The sequence below is a fragment of the Pteropus alecto genome, unplaced genomic scaffold (genome assembly GCF_000325575.1).
Source record: "Pteropus alecto unplaced genomic scaffold, ASM32557v1 scaffold94, whole genome shotgun sequence".
Taxonomy (NCBI): domain Eukaryota; kingdom Metazoa; phylum Chordata; class Mammalia; order Chiroptera; family Pteropodidae; genus Pteropus; species Pteropus alecto.
Window position 1 is genome coordinate 11,002,999 of NW_006437736.1, and position 24,658 is coordinate 11,027,656.

Genomic DNA, 24,658 nt, shown 5'->3' on the forward strand with positions numbered 1-24,658 from the left:
TCTAGAACTTGGCACATGTTAGATGTAGAACACATGACTTCCTTGGAACCTGCACAGAACACTAGAAAGGCATGAGCTGGTTCAAGTGCTTGCCATCTGTTACCCAAGTAACCTTGAATAAATTATTAAACCTCCCTGAGACACCCTTTCTGGAATAAAATGAGATTGGCAGAGAAAGAATTAAATTAATATTAGTCTCCTCAACTATAAAATTAAAGTGATTATACCACTTTATAGAGTTATAATAAATGGGGTAATGGATTTTTAAATGCCTGTTACACAAAAGGTTTTTTTAATAAATGATATTTTCCATTTCCTTTTCTCCTTTTCTCAACAAGCCATCATTCCCACTCATTATTTGATTTAGTAGTTCAATAATCCAGAAATATATGACATTTTATCGTATATCCATTTTAGAGATAGTGAAATTGAGACCAAGCAATTTGCCTAAAATCCTGCTCATAGATTTCTAATTTTCTACATTTTACATCAAATTATCTAGGTGTTACTAACCTAAAGAGGAAGAATAAAAAGAAATGAGGCTAATAAAGAGGGGGAAATTGGAAAATATACACAGAAAATATATCATTCATAAAGGTTCCTCAAAAATTTTTTCAGTTAGCCTAAATTCTACATTAAGAAAACACCTAGTAAAGATTCGTCTGATTTTATTAATGTCTATAGAATAATGTTGAGAAAAAGTAGAATCTAAAATCCCAACCAAGTTAATCATAGGCATTTAGTGAAATATTTCCGTATCTTTATGTAAGAATATTTAAGATATATAATAATATTTTTAAAAAAACAGAATTATCTTGAAACTAAAAACTAATCACTCTAATGAAAAATAGACTGCAATTCCAAAACAAAAGTACATTTTTGCTAGAATTTAAAAGCTTAAACTTTTGCAAATTAAGGAGACGCCAAGTGAGAAAATTTTGCTTTAGCCACTTATCATTATGAGAAAGAATGCTCATAAACTGTCATAAATGAACTACAGTACTGCAAATATAGTATCAATAAAGACACACAGGTCATTACTTTATGACACTTCTCATTATCCCAGCAGTATAGCTAAGATTTAGTTTTATTAACTTTCAATGAAAGTTCTGCTAAATGAAACCCAAGAGTCAAACCACTCCCTGGAGAAAAATTAGGCCTTGATGAAAAATTCTGTTCTTTACTTTGAAGTAACTCCATCACTGCAAATTAGGGAATATATTAGATTCCAAAGAAATCAAAACATCAGAAAACCATGAGCCAATATGACACGCTAAACCAATGCTAGACAAATCCTAGCAATTCTCTCAATTTAATTTTCTTTGAAAAATATGCTAATATAAAAATCCACTAAAATCTTAGCTTATAATACTAATCAACTATTAAGAGAAAAATAGCACGATAGAAATATAATAAAATTTAGAATAGCCATCAGCTCTATAGTCAATAAGAGGTTTAAAATTAGATGCTTAAGAATTAGGTCAATGAGTAACTCTTCCTAGTGTCCTATTCACTGATGACGTCTGTTAAGTCAGGCAATCATTTCAGCAAAAATTTTAATTCGTGAGTATATCCATAACTAAAAACAACAATATTTATTAAGTGCCTACTGTGTGCTATGTTAAACATTTTATTAAGTGCCTAGTATGTGCTATATTAAAACATTTGACATGAATAATTCCACCTAATACTAATAGTTCTGGGAGGTAGCTACTAGTAATTAGTATTCCCTCTTTACAGATGAAGGCTACTTGCCCAATATCACATAGCTAATGTGAAGAGCTGGAATTTGAACTCAGATTTGTCTGTCTCTGTTAACCCAGAAATTTCACTTCTATAAATTTATCCTAAGAAAGTAATCATAGTTGCAAGCAAAGGTTTATACAAAAGATGTGCATCACAACTTTACTTATAATAGCAAAAGACTGGAAAGCATCTAAATTTACCCAACAATGAAGAATTACTAAATAAACCATGATCTATAAAACAGATAATACCATGCAGCTGTTAAAAATTATGTTTTAGAAGAATATTTAATAGAATGCAAACATGTCAGTTACATATTAAATAAAAATATCATGTAAAATAATATGTATACTATGATTAAAATTACATATTATACATAAATTCATACATATATGTATATATGTATATAAACACACACACACAAATACACATACTGATGAAAGGATATCCCTGGAACCAGGGTTTCTCAACCTTGGAACTATTGAGATTTTTGGATTAGAGAATTCTTTGTTGGGGGGGGGTTGCTGTCCTTTGCATTATAGGGTGCTTATCAGCATCACTGGCCTTTACCCAGTAGATGCCAGTAGCATCCTTTTAGATTATGACAACCATAAATGTCTCCAGACATTGACAAATGTCCCCTGGGAGCCAAACCTACCCAGGTTAAAAATTGCTACTCAGGATGACAGAATAAGAGATAACATTCATTTTCTTCTTTATGCATTTCAATATTTTCCAAAATATCTAAAATTAGTTGTGTTACATTTATAATGTGGGAAAGAAATGTTATTGTAAAAAGCAAACTCATTAAAAGAGAAGGAATGATTCCTATTTTATGAGAGTTTATTTCAGTAATGGAAAACATATGAGCTTTAGAATATCTGCTTGTGATTTTTTTCCATCAGAAATTACTAAGTAACTGCTCAACGGAAAAACACACAGAGAAAACAATTAACAGAAACCTCTTCTACCTGTGTCAGGAACATCCGAGCAGTAACAGCAGAAAGAGGTGGATAAACCAGAATTGGTTTAGTTGTCTCCCCAATAGCATCACCGACAAGCTTCCCATTAGAAGAATAAGCAGCAATTGCAAAGATATATTTTTCATTGCTTTCTAAACCTTTCACTTCAAAAATGCTTTTACCATCAGCTGGTATCTATTAACAAAAATAAATTTCAAGTTATGTATGGAAAATAAAAGTAGTATGACTTTAAAAATGTAATTAAGTAAACCTTATATGTTAAAAAATTTTTTTCATTTACTGTTAGATTTTAGTTATGACAAGTTGAAACTAGAAAAATTCACTGAAATAATGACTTCATTATTTCATAAGGGAAAAAAACAATTGTCATTAATGAGAATTTTGATAAGGTTTGCTGACATTTAGAGGTTTTTTTAGTTTGACATACCGCCTCTCCTGAGTTTGGGAGATCATTATTGTTTAGTCTCACTTTTCCATAGCTCCCTTCTGCTTTGCAACCCAAAATGCAGTACCATGAGACCTGCCAAAGAGAGAGATGAGCCCATCATCTGTAGTCTGTTTAACAAGGCATTCATTGTTTTTATCAGGATTGGCAAAAGAAATACTTTTCTAAATGAAAACGTAGCTATTCAAGTTTTGAAACACAGTATCTAAGTTTACGAAATACTTTTCTTTTCTTAAGAAGGCAAATATAGAGCTATTTACCTGGGACTACCAAAATTAATTATTATTTGTTATTAATTATTTTAGCTACCATTAACTAAGCAGTTCCAATGTGCTGAGTATTGTTAGGAAATTTACATATACTTTTCAATATTCACAATATTCCGTGACATAGAATTACTGTTATCATTATGCTTTACAGGAAATGGAGACACAGAGATGTTTAATTACCTGCCCAAGAGCAGACAGTGGCAGAAAGTGATTCCAAAGTTGGCTTAATCTTGATGAAAAAAAGATCAACACTGAAATTATTTTCATATTTTATTTAATAATATATGACAAAAAAAAGTAAGTGGAAAAATAAGCAAGAGACTAAATTGTAGTATTTAAAATAAAATGTAAAAATACATATGAAAAAGCCTAGAAAAAAATGTTCCTAAATAAGAATAGTGATAGAGTTTGGATGATAAAATGGCAAGATTATGGGTAATTTTTTTCTCTAGTTCATAAATTTTCAGAAACATGATATTCTTTTGGTAATTCTTAAATATAAACATAAACCAAAAGCAAAATGCAAATTCCACAAAAACAACCAAACTTAAACTTGATTAATTGGTTAGACAATGGTCTTTCTGCCAAGATAGCAAAATAATGGAGATTCTTTATTGTAGTGAACTATTCTCAATGCAGAGAAAAGGGAGCAGGTTGGCACTTAGGGAATAGCATTGTTAGGAGCCATCCTGTCAGAGGGTTAGGGATCGGGTTGTCATCACTGTGGCATTCCCTTTACTCCAGAGGCTCCACCTCACAACATCTCAACACCTAAATTACAAGGGAGGCAGGGAAAAAAATGGACATGTAATCGTCTTTACAAAGCAACAGTCTCTTACGGCTTAGCCTGCTATTTCTTCCTCTATGTCAACAGAAAAATCCTGTGTCTTGTCTGCACAGGTAGTTTTCAACTCTGACTATGCAGCAGAATCACTTTTTAACACACAGTTTGTACAGAATCAACCATTTTTTCAAAGTCACACGTACACTTGACCAGCCTCAATGAAAAAGAATTTCTGGTGCAGCTGGCTGAACATTTTTATTTCCCAAGAAAATCTCACAGGTGATTAAGGAATAAAAGACAAAGGCAGAACTGCAAGGACAGAGAGAGTATTAAAGGAACTTGGAAGCTGGAGGCCAGGGGCGGGGGAAAAATCAGATGAATCTCAGAAAAAAATTTAGAAACTAACTTTCCTTGACCTCCCATGCAAAAAGAGCAACATTTTTCATTGAGAGAAAATTAAAAAAAAAAAAAAGACCATGTTTAAGACTTAGATCATTATTGCTCAAAGTTAAGCTCTATAAATCAAGCAGAATTTGAAGGGTAAACTTCTCTCTAAAAGCATTTTTACAAGCAGGCTTTATACTGCTTTATCTGCTCCACAGATGAAAACATCTTAGTTTGTACAACTGTAAGAAGCAATGCGTAATTAGAATCCATATAAGAATAAAGCTATCATAAATAAATCATCACTAACTTTAGAACTAAAAGTTTATAAATAACATCAGATTTTCAACTATGAAAACATTTTAACGAAACAAATGCCATAACAAGAGATTTTGATAAAACAGAAGATGGCTGAATCCTCAAACCAGAAAACATATGTAAGCCCATAGTACCATCTAGTGTTGATAAGTAGGTAACAGAAGGTAATAATTTCCCGGAGCATACAATTCTCTTAATGTTTAATATACAGAAACTTCATATAGGGTGCTAACTGTCGAATCCTACAACTGCCAGTCAAATAAGGGACTCATGTTTTCCCATTTCTAAGCAATAGGAAATAAAATAAATTAGTCATTAATTTGGAATATATAAAAAAATAAGATTTGGGTTAAATAAACCAAAAGGTTTGAAAAAAACAACAACAACAAATTCTTGGTAAATCATCCAGTCTTGGTTCTGTACTAAATTTCCAATATTGGTGATTCCTTATTCTTTAAAAAGATCCAAAAATCCAAAGTTGAACTTTAAAACTGCTAGCAATTGCAATAATGTATTCATTATAGCACAGTTGGGTGTAAAGTGAATATTACGTCCACCCCCTCAAGTACAAAGCATTGTGAAGATGGTATTACTTCTCCCAAATGTCCATCCCCCATTAGTCTAAAGCTCCTCAAAGAATAGAACCACAATTTGGGGGGGTTTATTTTTTACCTCAATTACCTCACACAGAGTTTGACAATTAATAGACACTCGATAACATTCGCTGGATAAAATTTATGAAAATAACTCACAAAATCATGTAATCACAGTCTGTAACATCATTAATTGTTTTTAGCAGACTTTAGTTCATATAATTAAATTAATACAAGATATGCCAAGAATATTATGTATTATCTCATTTAATTTTCACAATGAATATATTTTACAAATAAAAGAACAACAAAAACATTAAATGCCTCATGAAGTATATTTAGATTTCCTAAGGTCATACAGCTAGTAAGGGGTAGAGCTAGCATTTTGACCCTTCATCTGTCTGACTTTAAAGCTCATGCCCTTTCCACAATACCAAGTTGATGTATGTTCAAGCAGAACATCCTAAAGAGAATCAAGGTACAACTTTATTTTTTTATACAACATCAAAGAGCATGTTATCGATCATCCAAAAGAGAAAAATGTAATATGTGAAATATGAATTAGGTGAACCAAATGCCTGTGAGGAAATTCAAGTTGTAGTTACATTTAGGCTAAGTTCCAAGGCATTGAGGATGGCAAAAAGAGCTTATTCTTCAATAAATACATAAAAATTTATGACTTCTAATGTGGCTGGAATCCCCATTTGTGTGTGTGTGTGTGTTTGTGTTAAAAGAGTCCTCATTTACTTGTAGGAACTTTGGAAAGAAACTCTAAATTTGCCATCCCCAAATTTCCTCATCTCCATCATTGGCTCTGAGAGTAACTTCTATCCTCTTCAAGTGTCATACTAGAATGTCAGCATCTGACTATGTCATGGTGATGAAGATACTTAGAAATGCTTCTCTATTGTTTCTCCTTACTATATTTTTGGGTATAGCAAGACTATAAAGAGCATAAAGGGAAATAGCATAAAAGGAAAAAGATCATGAAGAAACTAAGTATAGTTAAGACATTAGGATACTAATCCCAATGTTCGGTGCTTATTAATAAGACTAGTCAAGTCTTAAAAGCAATAAAAGTATCAATCATTATAGTCATAATGATTTACCTGAGATAAAGATCATAAAGGACTACATACCTTAACATCTGAAATAAATGGAGCAGGTTTCAATGTCACAGAACAATGAGTTCGAGATAGCACGATAGGTGGTGGAGGGATTCTGCTTTTCTTTCTTTTTGAACTTTCCACGTATTTCTGATACGTATATAGGTTATTTTGTTCTACTTCAGCCTTCTCAATTAAAGAATATGCTTCCTATAATAAAGTGTGAAAATAGAAAAATATATTTCAAGAGCTTGAATTTCATTTATACTTGTAGAATTCTGGTGATGTTAAACAACATTATCTTGCTATATATAGTACTTTCAGCCTCAATGGTACACATGTTTCAAGCACTGAATAATTTGGAGAAGTAAAAACATAAGGCCAAGTGAAAAATAGTTATTAAATAAAGCAATTATTTAATAACTAATATCCTATACGTAACATTAATATCCTATACGTTTATCACTATTATCATATATTAATATCAGGCATTTCATTTTTTAATCAAACCCTCTGAATTTCTACTATCATTTCATTGTCCTTAAAAAGTTCATAACACAATCATCTACATTTATAGTGATAAACTGTATACCTACTCTTAATGTAACCTGAAATGTGACTCTCAAGCAATAAGGCTATGGTATATGTGGTTTATAAAAAAATATTATTGAGACTTTCTTACTATCAGCAAGAAAAAACAAAACTTAAAAAAATTTATTCTATAAACTTGAAGGAAAGGCAATCACTGTTTTAAAAGGTTACACATAGAGTAATAACACCGAAAACAAACAAAAAAGAAAACAAAAATCAGAAGATCTAAATAATATTTCAAAGTAAGACTATATCAGCAATAATAATACATGTAAATGGGCTAAACTCCTCTTTCAAATTAAATTAAAAGACAAAGACATTCTAATTAAGTTCCAAAGCAAAAATTTATGTGAAGATTAAAATTCAATGGGTGATAAAGAATAGCCTTTCCTACAGATAGTGCTGGGACAATTAGACATCCACATATAAAAGAATAAAGTTGGACCCCAAAATCGCACCCAAAAAATAGTAACTCAAAAAGAATTATAGATCCAAATGTGAGAGCTAAAATTATTAAATTCTTAGAAGAAAACACAGGAGTTCATGACCTTTTACGTTTTTACGAAAGTAAAAGTAGATAACCTGAACTTCATCAAAATTAAAAACTTCAAATGATACCATCAAGAAAGTGAAAAGACAATTGACAGAATGTCTTTTGAGAGAATATTTGCAAATCTTCTGTCTGATAAGAAATGTGCATTCAGAATATATAAAGAACTGTTACAAGTCGATAATAAAAAGACAAATAACCCCACTAAAAAAATGGACACAGGGCTTGAACAGACACTTCTCTAAAGAGGATACACAAATGGCCAATAGGCACATCAAAATATGCACATCATTGGTCATTAGGAATAAAATACAAAATCAGTAAACTGACTCAAGAAGCAGAAAACTTGAACACAGGAATAATTATGGAAGAAACTAGGAAAGATATTGCAAAAAAAAAATTCCCACAAAAGTGGCAGGCTCAATCGATTTCATTAAAAAATATTTCAAAAATCAAGGAACTAATCATTCCTAAGCCAGTTTTTAAATTTCTGACTACAGATATAGATAGCTTCTCAAGCAATTTTACAAATTTATTATAACTTTAAAAATAAAATGTGAAATATGACTACACTTAAAAACATAGAGCAATCTTCTTCTGAACAATACAAATACTGAATCATAAAGAAACAGAAAATATGAACAGACCAATTAACAAGTAAGGAGATGATCAGTAATCAAAAACCTCCCAATAAAGTAAAGCCCAGAACCAGATGGTTTCACTGGTGAATCCCACCAAAAATATAAAGAATTATTAATCCCAATTTTTCTCAAACTCTTACAAAAACTTGAAGGGGACACTTCCAAATTGATTTTACAAGGCCAGCATTACCCTAATACCAAAGCCAAACAAGGACACAGCAAGAAAACAACAGACCAATATTCCTGATGAACACAGATGTGAAACTCTTAACAAAATATTAGCAAACCAAATTAAACAGTACATTAAAAGGATCACACACCATAATCAAGTAGAATTTACTCTTGGGATGTAAGGATGGTTCAACATAACTGTGACTGAAATCAATAAACATGATACACCACATTGACAAAAAGAAAAATAATGTGATCATTTCAATAGAGCTAAAAAAGAATTTGACAAAATTCAACATCCTTTTATGATAGAAACCTCTCAAGAAACTGCATATAAGAAGAACATACTTCAACATAATAAAGGCCATATATGACAGGCCCACAGCTAACATTATCCTCAGTGGTGAATGCTTAAGCATTCCCTCCAAGATCAGGAACAAGACAAGGGTGCCCACTCTTGCCACTCCTATTCTTCAACTGGACATCTTAGCCAGAGCAATCAGAAAAGAAAATGAAGTGAAAGCATCCAAATCAGAAAAGAAAAAGTAATATTGGGGGATGAGGAAATGTCAGTCAAAGGATACAAACTTTCAGTTACAAGATGAACAAGTTCTGAAGATCTAATGCACAGCATGGTAACTGTAGTTAATAATACTATATTGAATACTTAAAAATTGCTAAGAGAGTAGATCTTAAGTATTCTCACCAAAAAAAAAAGTAACTACATGAGGTGACAAATGTGCAAATTAACCTGATTGTGGTAATCATTTCACAGTGTACATGTATATCAAATAATTACAGTGAACGTTCTAAATATATTACAGTTTTGTCAATTATCTCTCAACAAATCTGGGGGTGGGGGCAAAGCTAATAAACGCAGAAAGCTCTTTCTTTTAATAGACAAAATCATGGCTAATGGTGAAGCACTAAAGACTTATCAATAAAATCCAGGAGGAAGCAGAATGCCACTCTTCTTTTTTATTCTAGAATTTCTTGCCAAATTAATAAATATAAGAAATTCGGAAAATGAGAAGACAAAATGTTTACTAAATTTCAAATGCATTTCATTGCGATACAAAATCCTGTGCTACTTCCCCTGTACAAGACACGCTGAGCTTGACGCCTCCATTTGGAAATGTGAACTCAAGCTCAAAACAAAGGATAAGACTGAAGACAGGGTCTGGGAGTTATGTGCATCAGGGATATTTAAAGCTGAATAAGTAAATCAGTCCCCTGTGGGAGTACAGATTATACACATTTTTTTTAAATAAAATTAGTATACATTTTCCCTAAAATAATGAATGCTGGCCTAAATCGAGATCAGAATTAACTTCTCATTTTTATTCTTTATTGTGAATGGCTGACATTAAGGTCTAAAATTATTAGTCGTGATTAAAATTTATCTGTAGTAATAAATGGTTTTTCAAATTTCACTTGTTCTATGCCAGGAGACCTTGAAAATTTTTCTGCATTTGTAGTTCAGGAACCTTAGCCATCTGCATAGGACAATCATTCCTTCATATGAGAATGGATGTGTTCTATACGGTAACCATGTTTCTAGAGCCCACAAGCCAGAGACCTAGGTGTTTAGACTCAAAAGCTAATTTATATACACATGGTGCTCAGTTTAACTTTTGAATCACTGAATGAATGAATCAGTCGATTGATCAAGGAGATAGGATGGCATCTGTCATCCTCCATCATTTCCATTTTTTTTATTCATTCAACAAAACTAGGGTGGGGGGGATGGAGAAAATGAATGGAAAGGGAATAAGGGCCAGATGATGAAGGAGTTGTGTCGTAAAAGACTATGAGAGAGTAAAGGCATCAGCAATGCAAATTCATCCCACAGGACACAACCAGCACGGGGCTGGGCAGAGGTCATGCACCTGTCCACACTGTACCACAGACAACAGGCCAGCCTTGGCTCTCTGAAAGGGCAGATGTGCCCACAGAGCAGGGCTTCTTTGAAAGGCAACAACAGGTGGGAGCTTGATAAGGAAAAGACCAGGACTGAACAAGGTAAATAGATTTCCCAGATAACTATGGAAAATTTTTGAGGGAAGAAATTTCTACTTGAACAGAAGGGAGATAAAAGCTATTACATTTTGAACATTAAATGTTAATGTGCCTTCATTTTCCTCACAGGCTATGGAGGCTATATTCAGGTTGTATAAGAATAAGTCAGCCTAAGGAAAATTATGCAACACAAGAGAAGGAGACCAATGCCTTGAAAGTCTGAAGACGTTTCCCTCCTCTGGATTACATTTGGAGCCTTAAAATATACCAGCAGCACCGGCTAACTGGCCCTAATATTAACACAAACTACATCTGACCCCATCCCAACTGACTAGCCAGGTGCTCCAGGCCTTCTATGTTAATTCCCAAAGTTTGCCTTGGCAGTATATGCTCCAGTGAATCAGTTGGACACTAGCATCTTCTGACTTGACACAGTAGCTTCTCTCTGCCTATCCATGAACATAGCTGAGATTTTTTAAAACTTCCTGCTTTCTGCCATGAGCTATCACACAGCTATTTCTCAAACCTAGCTCTTGATCAATATCATCTATGGAGTTTATTTAAAAACTAAGATAGTCCCTCCCCACTTCAAACCCGCTTAATGAAAATCTCCAGTAGGGCAGCTTGACCACCTGTATTAACAAATGCCAAGGATAATTCTGAAGTACAGCAAGGCCCGGAAATCACTGATTTACAGCCTCTTATCCTTTCTTTCCATCTCCAGGCCTTTCGACTTTCAGTCGTCTAGCCCGTCAATGGCTCTTCCAATACTTGTTACAGTGCAAATTCCTCCACAGACCTTTTCAGTCTGCATACAACTATACTTTCCTGCATTATCTGCCTCTCTACTCTCTTTTCTTCCCATAGCTTCCACCCTATCCAATCTAACCTCCAAAACTGTAAAAGAAAAAATGTCACTCATTTCTTAATTATGCTATATTCTTTTGCACCTCTAAGTCTTTGTCCATGAATTTCCTCTTCCTGGTCTTACATCCTCTTCTGTGCCACAAAACCCACTCAGATATCATTTCCTCTGACTTCTTCCAAGGTAAGTCCTATAAACTTAGGTATTCATTCCCTTCCTTTCACACAATCTTTATTTTAGTAGGTATTATGCAGTATGGTATCTGTGTACAAGACTATCCATACTCTCTAAATAATGAGTGCCTTGGTAGCAAAGACAGTACTCTATTTATCTCTTTAGGTTTAATAAATATGTTTTGATTGCAAGACATAAGAGATTATGACAGAAGAGGATGATCTTCACTATAATGTATTCTAAGAAAGCATGTTTAAAATATTCTGACTGGGTCTTGATCAATTTTAACTTTATACCCCCTCATTCAGATCTCATGGCCCGATTTGAAATAGGTTAGTAAAAGTATTAAAATTTTAAGTGAAAGGTAACAAAAGAAAAATCTAAAAGAAAATCCTTGATTTATGTAAATCATATAAATTTTATAATAGGACTCAAGGTAAATTCTAATGCTAGCTAGAAATTAAAATCCTAATTTAGTGAGCCAAATCAATGAGCTGCTAATATGATTCCATTTGTAAGAAAGTGACTAAGGGTTTTTAAAGAGGTTTCTCAGATAGAAAGGAGGAACTATCACCAGAAAAGAAGTTCCAAAAAAATCAAGAAAGAAAAATTCCCATGAAGCTAGCTCTACTCAGTTATGAAAAAGAAAGTGCTATCAGTGTGGACATGAATGTTGCCTATACCAGCAATGCTCTAGAGCAGCGGTCCCCAAACTTTTTGGCACCAGGGACCAGTGCTCCTGTGAGAATCTAGTGCCTGATGATCCAAGGTGGAGCTGAGGTGGTGATGCTAGCACTGGGGAGCGGCTGCAAAGACAGAGAAAGCCTCACTCACTCGCTTGCTGCTAGCTTCCTGCTGTGTGGCCCAGTTCCTAACAGGCCACAGACCAGTACCAGACCACTGTCAGGGGTTTGGGGACCCCTGCTCTAGAACACCAAAGTACTGCGATCACACAACCTAGACAACCACTTCTTAATTGGAAGTCAAGAAGAAATGGGTTTTCCATGACATATCAGATTATGGAAAATAACTGTATCCTCACTCTTTCATTGGCTAGCACAGTGCCTGGCAAATCAGAAGGGCTCACTAAACTTGAAAGACGAAATGAGCCTTTATCTATCACAGGGAAATAATCAGCCAGGGAACCTCAATGGAAAAAAATTCCTACACCAATTCTCAAGGGAAGTAAATTCTGGGTGTTTTTTTCAGTGGCGATTTGTGGTATAGTGTGCCCCAAAACAGTAATACTGAAGTCCAAAATACTACTGTGTGAATGTCATTCTCTCTGCCTATAGTTTCCATTACGGAAACTGAGACCTGCTTCTTTTCAGAAGTTACTCAATGCTTATGAGGGTAGATTGACATTAAATGCATCTGATGATGGCTTAATACCCACAGTGCAGCAAAACACTTATGGAAAGATATAATGTAATCTTAAAGGGCATGATTAAGATATATGTAAACAACTCTGATAAAGCTGCAATGGTAAAGTGCCATATTTACTACTTGTCTAGTAGATCTCCCTGAGGTAAATTCTGGGTTCTTGACACTATTATGTACATTTAAGAATAAGATGAAAAGTAGATTTAGTCATATCCAAGAATCCTGGGAATGAATATTGCTGAGAATAAATTATACAATTTATAATACCAATATAAGAAAAAACAAAATGTATAGTTTGATAGAGAAAAATATACATAAAGTGCCAAAATAAAGTTCTGATATCACAAAACAGAATGTTCCAGAGTGCTTAAAGTGGAAGACAGAGTAGTAGTAATAATACTAATGGCTAACATGACTGCTTTCTCTATACCAACCACTAAGCATTTTATATGCATCATTTAATCTTCCTAAGAACCCACATTTTACAGATGAAGAAATTAAAATGTAAGAGAGCATAAGTAATTTGATACCACTAGTCAGTGGCAGAACCAAAACTCTAATCCAAGACCCTTCGACTCCTAAGCACTATGATAAATTATCACAAAGACGAGTTAAAAGAAGTGTGGAAAAATAACCCGATGAACTTTCCCACCAATAACCTTAAAACGTTTAAAAGAAAAACAAACTAAAGTGTAAATATGCTTAAATCTTCTGTCAGTAGTTTGAAGGCTGGCGGTCAAAACACGATCTCATGGGAGATATCAGAATCAGAAAGGGTTTGCTCTTAATGAAGAAGACTTCAGCATGGAGTAATCAAAAAGAGCTGAGAAGATCTCTGACCAAAAAAATAGTTAGTTCACATGTATTCTTCCCAAAAAAAGCAAATAGAATTTATTTGACTAAAATGCTATAAAATAGGGAGAAAAAATTACACTCAGTAATCCAAATACTGCTAACATAGTTAATAGAGTGGTATTTAGGGGCAATCGAGATATAAATTTAAGGAATATTAAAGGCAGGAGTTATTAAAACTTCTAGTGGCCTGTGCTTATTAGTTCTGGCTGCCATAAGGCCATAAAATTAGATTCTGTGTCGATTATAAAAAATAATCTACTAACTCATAATGTTCCTTTGCTTAAAACTGAAACAGTATTACTGAAATTTGAAACTGTTAAGATCATCTCAACTAACAATTTGCTTAGGTTCCAACAAATAATATTAGGAGAAAACTAGACAGACACATCAGTTGGAGTTCCCTGCAATAGAAGCAACAGGAAAACCAGGCTGAGACCAAAGCAGGTCTGTAGAGGCAGGAGGGTCTACAGATCAGGACACAGGCATTAGAATGAATGAACACTAACTGGTTTGAGTCTTTTTATCCCACGACTCAAGATTCAGATTCCAAAAAGGGAGCAACCAATTGGCCCAGCTTGCATCATCAGCTCTACTCATGGCCAGCAGAGAAGAAAGCCCCTGAAGAGTCCCACCTAGTTATATCTACTGGGGAAGAAGAAATTCCTCAAAAGGTGATGTTTGGAAGGGGAAACAAATGCTAAACAGAAAACAGTAGTGTGTACCTCTGCCCTGGTAACGCTTAGCATGTGGAGGGAGTAATCTTGCCTCTTCCCAGTGAGAAGTCCCATCTGCAAAGAAGCTGAATGTTCAGCTGGTGGACTCTAAAGTTTACATTAAGAGCAATGATCATTAAGTCACATGATTATTTCTGTATTTGATCAGAAGTAGACGACCAGGGACACCTTAGATGGTTCTAGGTGTAATCCATTAAAATAAATCTGAGGTATAATGTGTAGAAGGCCAATATGGTCTTCTAGAAATCAAATAACCAAGACAGGAAAACAGGAAAAATAAATCCCCATAATCAAGAAGAAAGTCAGTCATCTCACTTGGAAAGCTAACAGTTTATAATAAAAGTTGTATCCCTCATTTATGGCAACAAGTTGTCCACCGTTAATTGATTTGTAATAACACAGACACCTGATGAGATTTCTACAAGATCAGGAAACTTTTGAAAACCTACAACAGGGTATGAATTATTTAAGAGTTCTGAAAAGACCCAGGCTTTTCAAAGCATTTTATGGTATCAGGTGACTTATAACTTACTGATTTGGGGATAATTTTATTACAAGATCATGATAATGTAAAACATTCTGTAATATAAAATGATTGCCAAGGGAAAGAAATTTATTTGTCTTCTTTAAGGAAAGTTTGGCAACTATTTGAGCCATAATATCCTTGTTTATGAGAGTACCCTGAAGACTAATCATTAAGCCTTAACTCTTGGATAAAAAACTACCACTGAGGAGTAGAGGTGGTTATAGAAAATTTCTGAACTTCTAAATAAATATTCAACATTTGCTAGTTGGTGAAAATCCTCAAGGAGGCCCCCTCATAAAAAGTAAGATCTCGAAATGCATGTCATGAGTCTATCATCAGAGGATACTATATTTACAATTTTTCTTAAGTTAAATAGTTTCACTTAAGAAATAGAAGGAAAATACACCTACGGAGAACATGAAAACCAGACTTCCCACATGTCCAGTATGTTCCTTAGCCTCAGTGATAGGAAGAAAGAGACTTAATGGGAGTGGGCATACTGTGACAGTGTAAACCAAGATTGAGTCACAATAAAACAAAAGAGAAAACCCCAGATGTTTTACTCTCTGCAGGCTCTGAGAGGCCACAAGATTAGTCCTGAGAGAAACAGTTCTAAAAGAAAGATAAGCTTTATTTGCCAAAGAAATAGGATTGAGTATCAATGTCCTTTAAGTACGAGACAGTAGCGAGTGGCCACAGAAGCATCTGCTGAAGAAATGTCTCCTAACAAAGGTCAGAAGTCTTCCAACAAAGGTAAGACACTACTTGGCCTTGAAGTTGTCCAACACCACCATCACACTCCCTCATTTAAATGCTGGAAATTGAAATGTAATGCCAGGACAGATTTCTCCACCTTGAACACTGATAACATCTGTCCACCGAAATTTTTAAACTTCTTGTGAACTAGACTCTATTTTCTCTAGGTCTCACTTCTAAGTATCCTCTTCTGACACCCCTGTTGCCCCCTTGCCATTGCATCTGATCTTCTGTCACACTGAATGACCTACTGGACTACAAGTACTCTGTGACTCACCTTTCTAGGCTTGGGACCTGTGCAACCTTGGTTCTCTCTGCCTGGAATGTCCCTTCCACCTTTTGTCCTCCTCTTTCTCTGGCTACTACTGCTTAACTTTCAATATTCAATTTCACGACATCTTTCCTAGATGTTTCCTTAAACATTCCCCACTATTGGGTTAGGCAGCCCCCTGATTAATTCCCCTGGCACTCTTGCAATTAAAGCATCTATAACACTGACCCATACTTACTTACTTATTTGTCTATGTTCCCATAGGCTGGATTTACCTTGAAGTCAGGGACCACGAAAAGAAGGCAATCTATCAATATTTTTTTTAATAAACAAAGGATTTTTGCCTGTTTTTATCCCCTATACTCAGTATAATATTAGGCACAAAGTCAGCTTTCAATAATTATTTGCCAAATGGATCATCGGCACTCAAAAATATTTGTTGGATGGATATAGTGATGGGCAGATGACTAGGACATGCTACATATCAGAAATCTTAACTTCTAATATTCTACTTCATGACCTCTAAAACTCATCCTTATAGCTCTCTCAGACTCTGATTTTCTGGTCCCTGGCCTCACAGAGTTGTCCAGTCTCCTAACATCTCCATAGCCACCAAGTCTTTAAGTGCCTAGATGGTATCATTTCCTTTCCTACTCAAACTGTACCATTTTTAGTCCAAAATTTTAACCTATGCTTTCTTTAAAAAGAAAGAAAGAACCAACCCTATACAAAACTCTGTGGTCACAAATATTCTGTTGTCACAGCTACTAAGAATACTACATTAGGATAATGTCATACCACCATGCAGATGGGGCCCCATTAAAATTCATAGTCTTCAACCTCAGCTAGAACTTCATCATGCTGGTCAGTCTTTTTTAACTTGGAATTACCTCCCTCATCCATTTCTCTCTACTCTCCAATCATCACCTCTCTGCTCAGTCTACCTATCTACCTTCACTCTCTATTTAACAGATATCTTTGCTTCCCACTTTATCAGATGATTGGGGTAAGAGGGCATTCTACTCAACTCACTGCCTCCACACCAAAAGACTTAATTAAATCTATATTTATTGTCTATGACCATGCCAACCTGAATGTGCCCCATTTCATTTAATCTCAGAAGCTAAGCATGGTCAAGCCTAGTTAGTACTTGGATGGGAGACCATCTAGGAATACCAGGTGCTGTAGGTGTAATAAATAAATGAGTGAATGAATAAATCTATATTTATTCATCCCTCCTTCCTTTCTATATCAGAAAATATGGTATCTGTCCTGCAACCAGCCCTCCATTGAAGATGATTCCTTTTATCTGTGTTTTCAATCTCATCCCTTGTCCTAGGACTCCATTTTATGTATTAAAAACTCTCTCCTATCTTCAATTTCTGTCTTTTTTCTGGCTTTTCATTCTTAGCATATGGATATGCTAAATTTTCTCTCTTAAATGCTTTTTAACTCTGTATCCTCCCCCTAGCATTGACCTATTTCTTTCTTTCCCTTATCAGCCAAGCTATTTTTAGCATTATTCTTTACCTCATCATGTGCCATTTACTCAGCCAATACAATCAATCTTTTGTGGGTGATATACAGCGGGAAAAAAAAAAGAATTCTGTAACTTGAAATGTTATTGCCCTCAGGAATTTAAACTCTAAAATGACAAACAATGAATTAGCTAGAAGACAGAACAATTTTCAGAACAAAATGAGACAATAAGGTAACTGATCCATAAATTAGCTATATCCATCTGAGAGAAGGTACCTTAGCCAATGGATTTTAAGTATTTTAATTCCATAGTAAGAATTGCATTATGCTAGTACGATGTCACTTAAATTCTAGAATTTCCCTTATTTTAAATCTTCCTGATTTTATTTGGCTTCCAATGTTAAGTTGCCCCTACAGAGAGAATCTCTCATTTCAGGATTGCTTAGGACTGGAGATACAGATTATTTCCCCTGCTCAGAACTATTCCACTTCTCAGAGGACTAGATATGGTGAACTTGTAGGTTCATAATCTAATGTTAAGGGCAACACATTATTTTTAGCAAAGGAAGATAAATCATTCATTTTAACAGAGATTGTATGTCAAGACTAAAAGAAGGAATGATATATTGTTACCGTCAAAAAGTTATGTGAAGATGTAGAGGTTGCATCTTTCTCAAATATTAGAAGAGCTTTCTGCATCAAGTAAATAGCTTTGGATAGCTTATTCTTCCTTATTTTATTCATTACACTTAATTCTGAAAAAGTAAACAAACATTTTGCCAAAAGGGTAACATAAAACTATCTTCAAAAAATTTTAGAAAGATGGGTTATTCTCATTTTAATTACCTGTAAAACAATCAGTGCTTCCAGATTGTTTTAGCTTTTCTGGAATTTTGGCAGATATATTTTTGCTAACTACTGGAGTCTGCAAAACTGAAAAAGAAGATGGAGATTGCCATTACAATTAGGTTGTGTCCAAGAAAGGAAATATTTTCTAAACATTAAAGAGTAACTATTTGTAAAATTTTTGCGTCCTCTATCATATCTTTTTTTTTTTCATTAATACAAAGATATTCAAACAAATCTACTATAATGTGGTTTTATTGTCAAATCTTATATTGGCCAATTCTTGTATTTGCCACAGTACACCTGTGGAATATGAATCTCAAAACTATAAAAATGATTTTTTTTCTATGTCATCTTAAATAAAAGTATCTTGAAGACGGATAAACAGGATCCAACCTGCTTTTGTCCACTTTCCTTTTCATAAGCTTTTCACAACTGCTCTATCCATAGTCCCTGCAAGAGCTCTGGGTACCATGTAAAGACTTCCACTCTCCTCTAGCTGTGACTGATGAAATGAAGGCCTGCTTCAAGATTTTCAGCTAATGCACAAATTACTGCTAGTTGATTGTGGGCAGTGAGACATCCAGGTATACAGTTGGAACTGACCATCATTCGTGGTCCAGGAAAGAAAGGAAGTTAAATGAGGGAGAAAAGGATAAAGGTATGTATGCTGGACCAGGGAGATGAAGAATGTTGCACTGATTTTTGATTTTCCAGGTCTGGTGCTCAGGAGACCTGGCAATATTTTGTTTCTGTCTTTGGAGGTATGTGAGGGTTTCTGCAGAAACCATACAAGAAACCCCTTTTACTGAAGTTTAATTATTTGAACTAATACATGTCAGTCACGATGGGATAGTGATTGATGAAAAGATGCCAAAAGACACCATTAAAGAATATGATTTCTCTAATGGAGAAGGATAAGGGAATTTATCTGTATGGAGATAATTATCATTCTCTCGGTACCTAGGGTATTGTATATGCTAATTAAGCTATAGCTCTCATGATTATAATTACTGGAGATAAGATGGATGAGATTGCAAGAAAATTCTGAATGCTCAATAAAGATAAGTCATATTTAATGCCACTGTCGTCAACAGGCAACCATTGTAAAGTTCTTGAATAAGAATGATGAAAGCAGTTTTTAGGCAATATCAGTCTGGCAGCAGCAAACGAGAGTGAACAAAGACAGGAGGAGCAAACTGATCATCTGCGTTAGGGTGGCAGTTCAATAAAGCAGAGGAAAAATCCAAGGAAACCTAGAGATTGCAAAGGAATGATAAGTGAATATTTCATTTAAATTTAAGGGCAAGTCTACCAGTGATATCTTTAAGTGGTCTCTGATAAAAACTCAGAGAATCATTTGGCTTTCAAAGATTTACAGATGACAATTAGAGAATGACTTAGTAACTCTATGAATAAATAAACCCTACCTACGGAGAATCATGAGCTGGTTTTCCTAAAGAAAACCTGATCCATATATGCTATTTACATTTTGAAATATATTCCTGATCCAAATCTTTTTAAACTAACGTTTAAGGTTATTATTCTAAGTGACCTAATTTATGTATTAGAAAAACTTTATCAAGTTTTTAAATTTATTTATGACACAGAGATATTTTAATTATTTGCATCCCTCCACACAAAGCATGTTTCTTTAAGAAACAGTTTTTAAAACAATGTAATGTTTAAAATAAAATGTAAAAGGATAAAATTTAAAAAAGGAAATTTTATATAAATAAAACGCAAACACAAACAACTGGTCCTAAATGTATATCAAATTGGTAACGTAACCATAAAAAAATTGAACATAGTCTCTGATGTGTGATATATTCTAAATACGAAATGAACTGCAAAGAAATCCTGAATTTACTCATTAGGTTTTGTTGTTAATAGTGGCTTGGTTTAATAATTTTGAAAGTATTTTGTTAATATGGTAGGACAAAGCAAATGATTTATTGCACTGATATTGCTAGGAACCAGAGTTCTCAACATGGGAGAAGGGAAATATAAAAAGGAAATGCAGGACATTGGACTTTCAAAGTATTGGACTTTGAACTGGCAATATCAGAAAGAACTAGTGATATAAATAAGTGTATATTCTTATCTCTGTTGACAAAAAGGAGATAGTTGACATCCCAATAACAATGAGCACTCCTAACTCACAGACTTTAGTTTCTAAATATTGTTTCTTACCAAAAAGAACCAAAGATCCTTAAGAAAATGATGGATTCCAGGTCGGTCTGGGATAGATAAAGTATAAAGTAGGTCTAGAACATTTTGTTTGGCAGAAGCAAGAAATTGCTCAATGAATAATGGGACATATCAAAAGAGCACAGGATCAAGTTTAAGGCCTACCACTGGCAAAATGTGTGACTTTAAGCTTCAGAAAGAACAATGAAAATAACTGATTTTAAAAGATTTAAGAAAAAAGAAATACAGTCCATAGCGTAATTCGAAAAATTAAAAAAGAAATAGTAGGAACAATTCTTTTTTACAAAAGGATATCAGGAAATAAATGTACCAAAAACATTTCATTTAGAAAATCACCATATGATCCAGCTATCCCACTTTTGGGTATATCACCAAAGGAAATGAAAGGAAAATCTTGAAGAGATGTCTGTACTCTTATGTTCACTGCAGTAGTCACAATAGCCAAGATATGAAACAACTTAAGCATCTGCTAATGGAGCATGGATAAGAAAGATGTAGTATATATACAATGGAATATTATTCAGCCATGAAAAAGAAAGAAATCATGCCATTTGCAATAACATGGATGGACCCCGAAGGCAATATGCTAAGTGAAATAAGTCAGACATGTCAAGAGTAGTTTGAATTTATCAAAATTTAACCTCAAACAGAATAGTTTTTAGACCTAATGATATTAAATATTACTCTGAAACTCAAGTAAATATGTTATTTGTATTACCGTTGGCACCTTTTCTTAACATGTTTTGATCTCTTTACCTAATAAGGCAAGAACAACTTAGATCCAACTCTGTCCTCTGACATTGCTGTCAGAGATGTCTTTCTCAGTTTTTCATTAGCTTCCAAGATAAAATATAAACCCTCTACCCCTTCAAGATCTGCCTGTGATCTACCTCTCTAGGTTTATCTGTGTCATTCCCCAACAGTGCTCTTTACCCAGGCCATAACAGAATTCCAGTTCTTGATTGTACAATACCATTGTTTGCTTCCACCTTGCTAGAGGTTATTTTCTCTATCCAAAATGATGGCCTCCTTTCATTCTTCTTCATAAAGATAATATTTACTAGCTTTCTGGTCAATTATCACCTCTTCCAGGTGAAAGTAGTCACCCCTGACTTTCTCATCTAATATATTCTTCTGTGTGCCCATAATTAAAACTCTGAGCCCATTTATATTACATTTAATAACCTCAATTGTTATTGTTGGCTTACTTATCTAGAAGCCCAAAAGTAGAGGCAATGTCTTATTTGCACCAAGCTTAATATGGTTCCTGGATCTTGCTAGGCACCAAATATATGTTTATTTGAATGAACAAAATTCTAACAACTTAGTATATAGCTCAAACAATTTTTAAGAAGTTTAGCTATTCAAGGTGTAAAAAGATAATGAAAAGTATCTGTTGATAATAATCAAAAAACTAAGAAAAAATAATAAAATTTATCTGGAACATATCCAATTAATAAGAACATAATTTACAAAATACATAGATTCTATACTTAAATTTGTCCTAAAATTGATTCAGAACAAATTATTCGTTATGATAGCTACTACCTTGCAACTGGTCAAGAAGCACAACAGCTACTCGGTGCTGAGCTTGAATTAGTTCAAGATGCAAATCCATGATGAAATTATTAGGTGTGACTGGTTTGGAAATATCTTTATCTGTATCACAGGTGTACTTTGAAAGAGATGAAGTAAAAATAAAAAAGAAACAATTACCAACACATACTAAAAGTAGCTCTATCCTATTAGCACTAAAGTTATCATTTTATTCTTAGTCGTTAAATTTTGCTCATTTCTAAACCCTTTGCAATCTGGCTTACACACAAATAAATCTGCTTTTCAAATTCCTCTTCAGTGACAAATTCAAAGACTCCTCACTCTTCTTGATTTCTTCTGGGAAGAGGGGAATGAATATACTCCTAGCTTATGAGAGAGAAGTCACCACAAAGCATGCTTTATTTATCTACTTGCAAGCCAGCCCTTGTCCTAATTAACTAAAACTTTAATATAAGAGTTTCCCATTCTTACCTTGGCATAATAATGATCAATCACTGATGATCCATTTGGCAAAGTAGTTAACATGCAATGGAAATTTATTCCACCAATTGCTTTGTCAAGAAGTTCGTAAGCCAAATATAACTGTTCCAAAGGTTTTTTCTAAAGTGATTTTATAAACAAAGAATTAAAATTAAAATTAAGAGAAAATTATATGAAACATTTCTAAACTTCTTTTAATAATTCAAAACCAAATAACAAATTTAAATAGTCTATCCAATGTCAACAATATTATATTTCTTGCTAAGTGTATTTGTCTTTGATTAAATATAGAGTACTATTAATAAAGGTTATATAATAAATACATTTCATCATTTTTCCAAATATTAATTAAACTTTTCACAAAATCTTTTATGGTTTTCGGAATTCTGATTATACCAAATGTGTAGGTAAATTTTTAAAATATTACTCATTTGTCATTTTCATATACTTTATTTTGAAAGTTAATTTTTTTAAATCTCAGAATCTCTGAGCCAGAAATTCAGACTTAGAGACCCAATGATCTACATTGTGATTTTCAAAAACTAAATATTTTTAATGTAATTATTCTACATAGAGACAAATAGAGAGAATAACGTAAGCGCAACCAGCTTTGTTCAAACTTTCTAATTTTCCACATTTTCTCCAGAAAAAATTTAGGAAATTTCCTATCCACAATGACTTTCCTCTTCTCTGTCCCTAGAGGTAGCCATTGTCTTTAAATCTGGTTTTACCATTCTTTTGTGTGTTTTTAAACTTTACTACATGTGTCTGTTAATGATATGTAATATTGCTTTGCATATTTTTAATTCTCTCATAAAATTCTACAGTTTGCTTTTTTTCACTCAATCACATGTTGCTGAAATTTTTCATGCTATAGAGAAATCCTGACTGACACTGAATGTATCAGTCAAGGTTTGGTTTGAAACACAAAATGACTAAATATTCCAAGCAAACAGGAATGTAATACACAGAGCTAGAGGAGTCTATCACCATTGGAAGGCCTGGGGAGCAAAGGTCAAGAAAGCTGCCATTGATATTTTGCAGCATGCAGCAGCCTCTGAGAATCTAAGAATCTAGGAGGTGGGTGACAACAACCTAAAGAAAGTGAATTACAAGAGCTTGCCCATCAGGGCTAGTCAATTCACATCTTCCATCTGCCACTGCAGACTAAGAACTTTCTTTTTCTTCCTGCATTACAAATTCATGCAAATGCCTCTCATTAGAAGACTAACCTAGAGCCATATGGAAATAAAATGCTGGGAACTATAGTTCCAGGTTTTCTCCCTGTAAAGCAATAATGGCAAAGATACCAATATGACTCTAGTTCAAGCCCACCCTAGTTCATTCATATTCACAGCTACAGTGAATTGTTGTTACCTAAGAAATATGTCACAATTTATTATCCACTCTTCTGCTGATGGACATTTAGACTGCTGTTATTAAAACAGTGCAATGCATTGTACTTGTCTGTGAATAAATATAAGGTTGATACTTCATTTACAGTTCTCAGACCTTTTTTTTTTTTTTTTTTGCTTTCTTTTTGTACTCAGTATTCTAATACCTCTAGGACATGTTGAACAGAAGAATGACAGATATTCTTATGTTGTTACATCAGTGTAAAGGGACTGCTTTTAATTTTTACCATAGGTATAGCACTCATTGAAGGTCTTCAGATGATACCCTTTATGGGATACAGACGTTCTCTTCTATTCCTAACTTGTTAAGAGTTATATTTCAAAAAGATAGTTGTTGAATTTTGTCAAATGTTTTTATTGCATCTCTTTATCTCGTGAGGTGGTCATATTTTTTTCCTTTCATCTGCTAATGTGGTATATTGCATTATACATTTTTCTAATGTTAAATCATCCTTGTATTCCTGGAATATACACAATTTGATTAAATATATCCATTCAAGATACAT

General features: G+C 33.8%; 1 protein-coding gene across 1 annotated transcript in view; it reads right to left on the bottom strand.

Moving 5' to 3' along the window:
• Nucleotides 1-24,658, bottom strand: part of CFAP54 (cilia and flagella associated protein 54) — a 234,117-nt gene that overhangs the window by 165,899 nt on the left and 43,560 nt on the right. The window contains exons 16-22 of the mRNA XM_015591439.2: nucleotides 22,729-22,857; nucleotides 22,249-22,375; nucleotides 18,490-18,576; nucleotides 18,277-18,398; nucleotides 6,662-6,838; nucleotides 3,157-3,249; nucleotides 2,718-2,903 (exon numbers count right to left, since the gene is read on the bottom strand). Coding sequence (XP_015446925.1) covers nucleotides 2,718-2,903; nucleotides 3,157-3,249; nucleotides 6,662-6,838; nucleotides 18,277-18,398; nucleotides 18,490-18,576; nucleotides 22,249-22,375; nucleotides 22,729-22,857 — 921 coding nt within the window. The remainder of the gene's footprint in view (nucleotides 1-2,717; nucleotides 2,904-3,156; nucleotides 3,250-6,661; nucleotides 6,839-18,276; nucleotides 18,399-18,489; nucleotides 18,577-22,248; nucleotides 22,376-22,728; nucleotides 22,858-24,658) is intronic.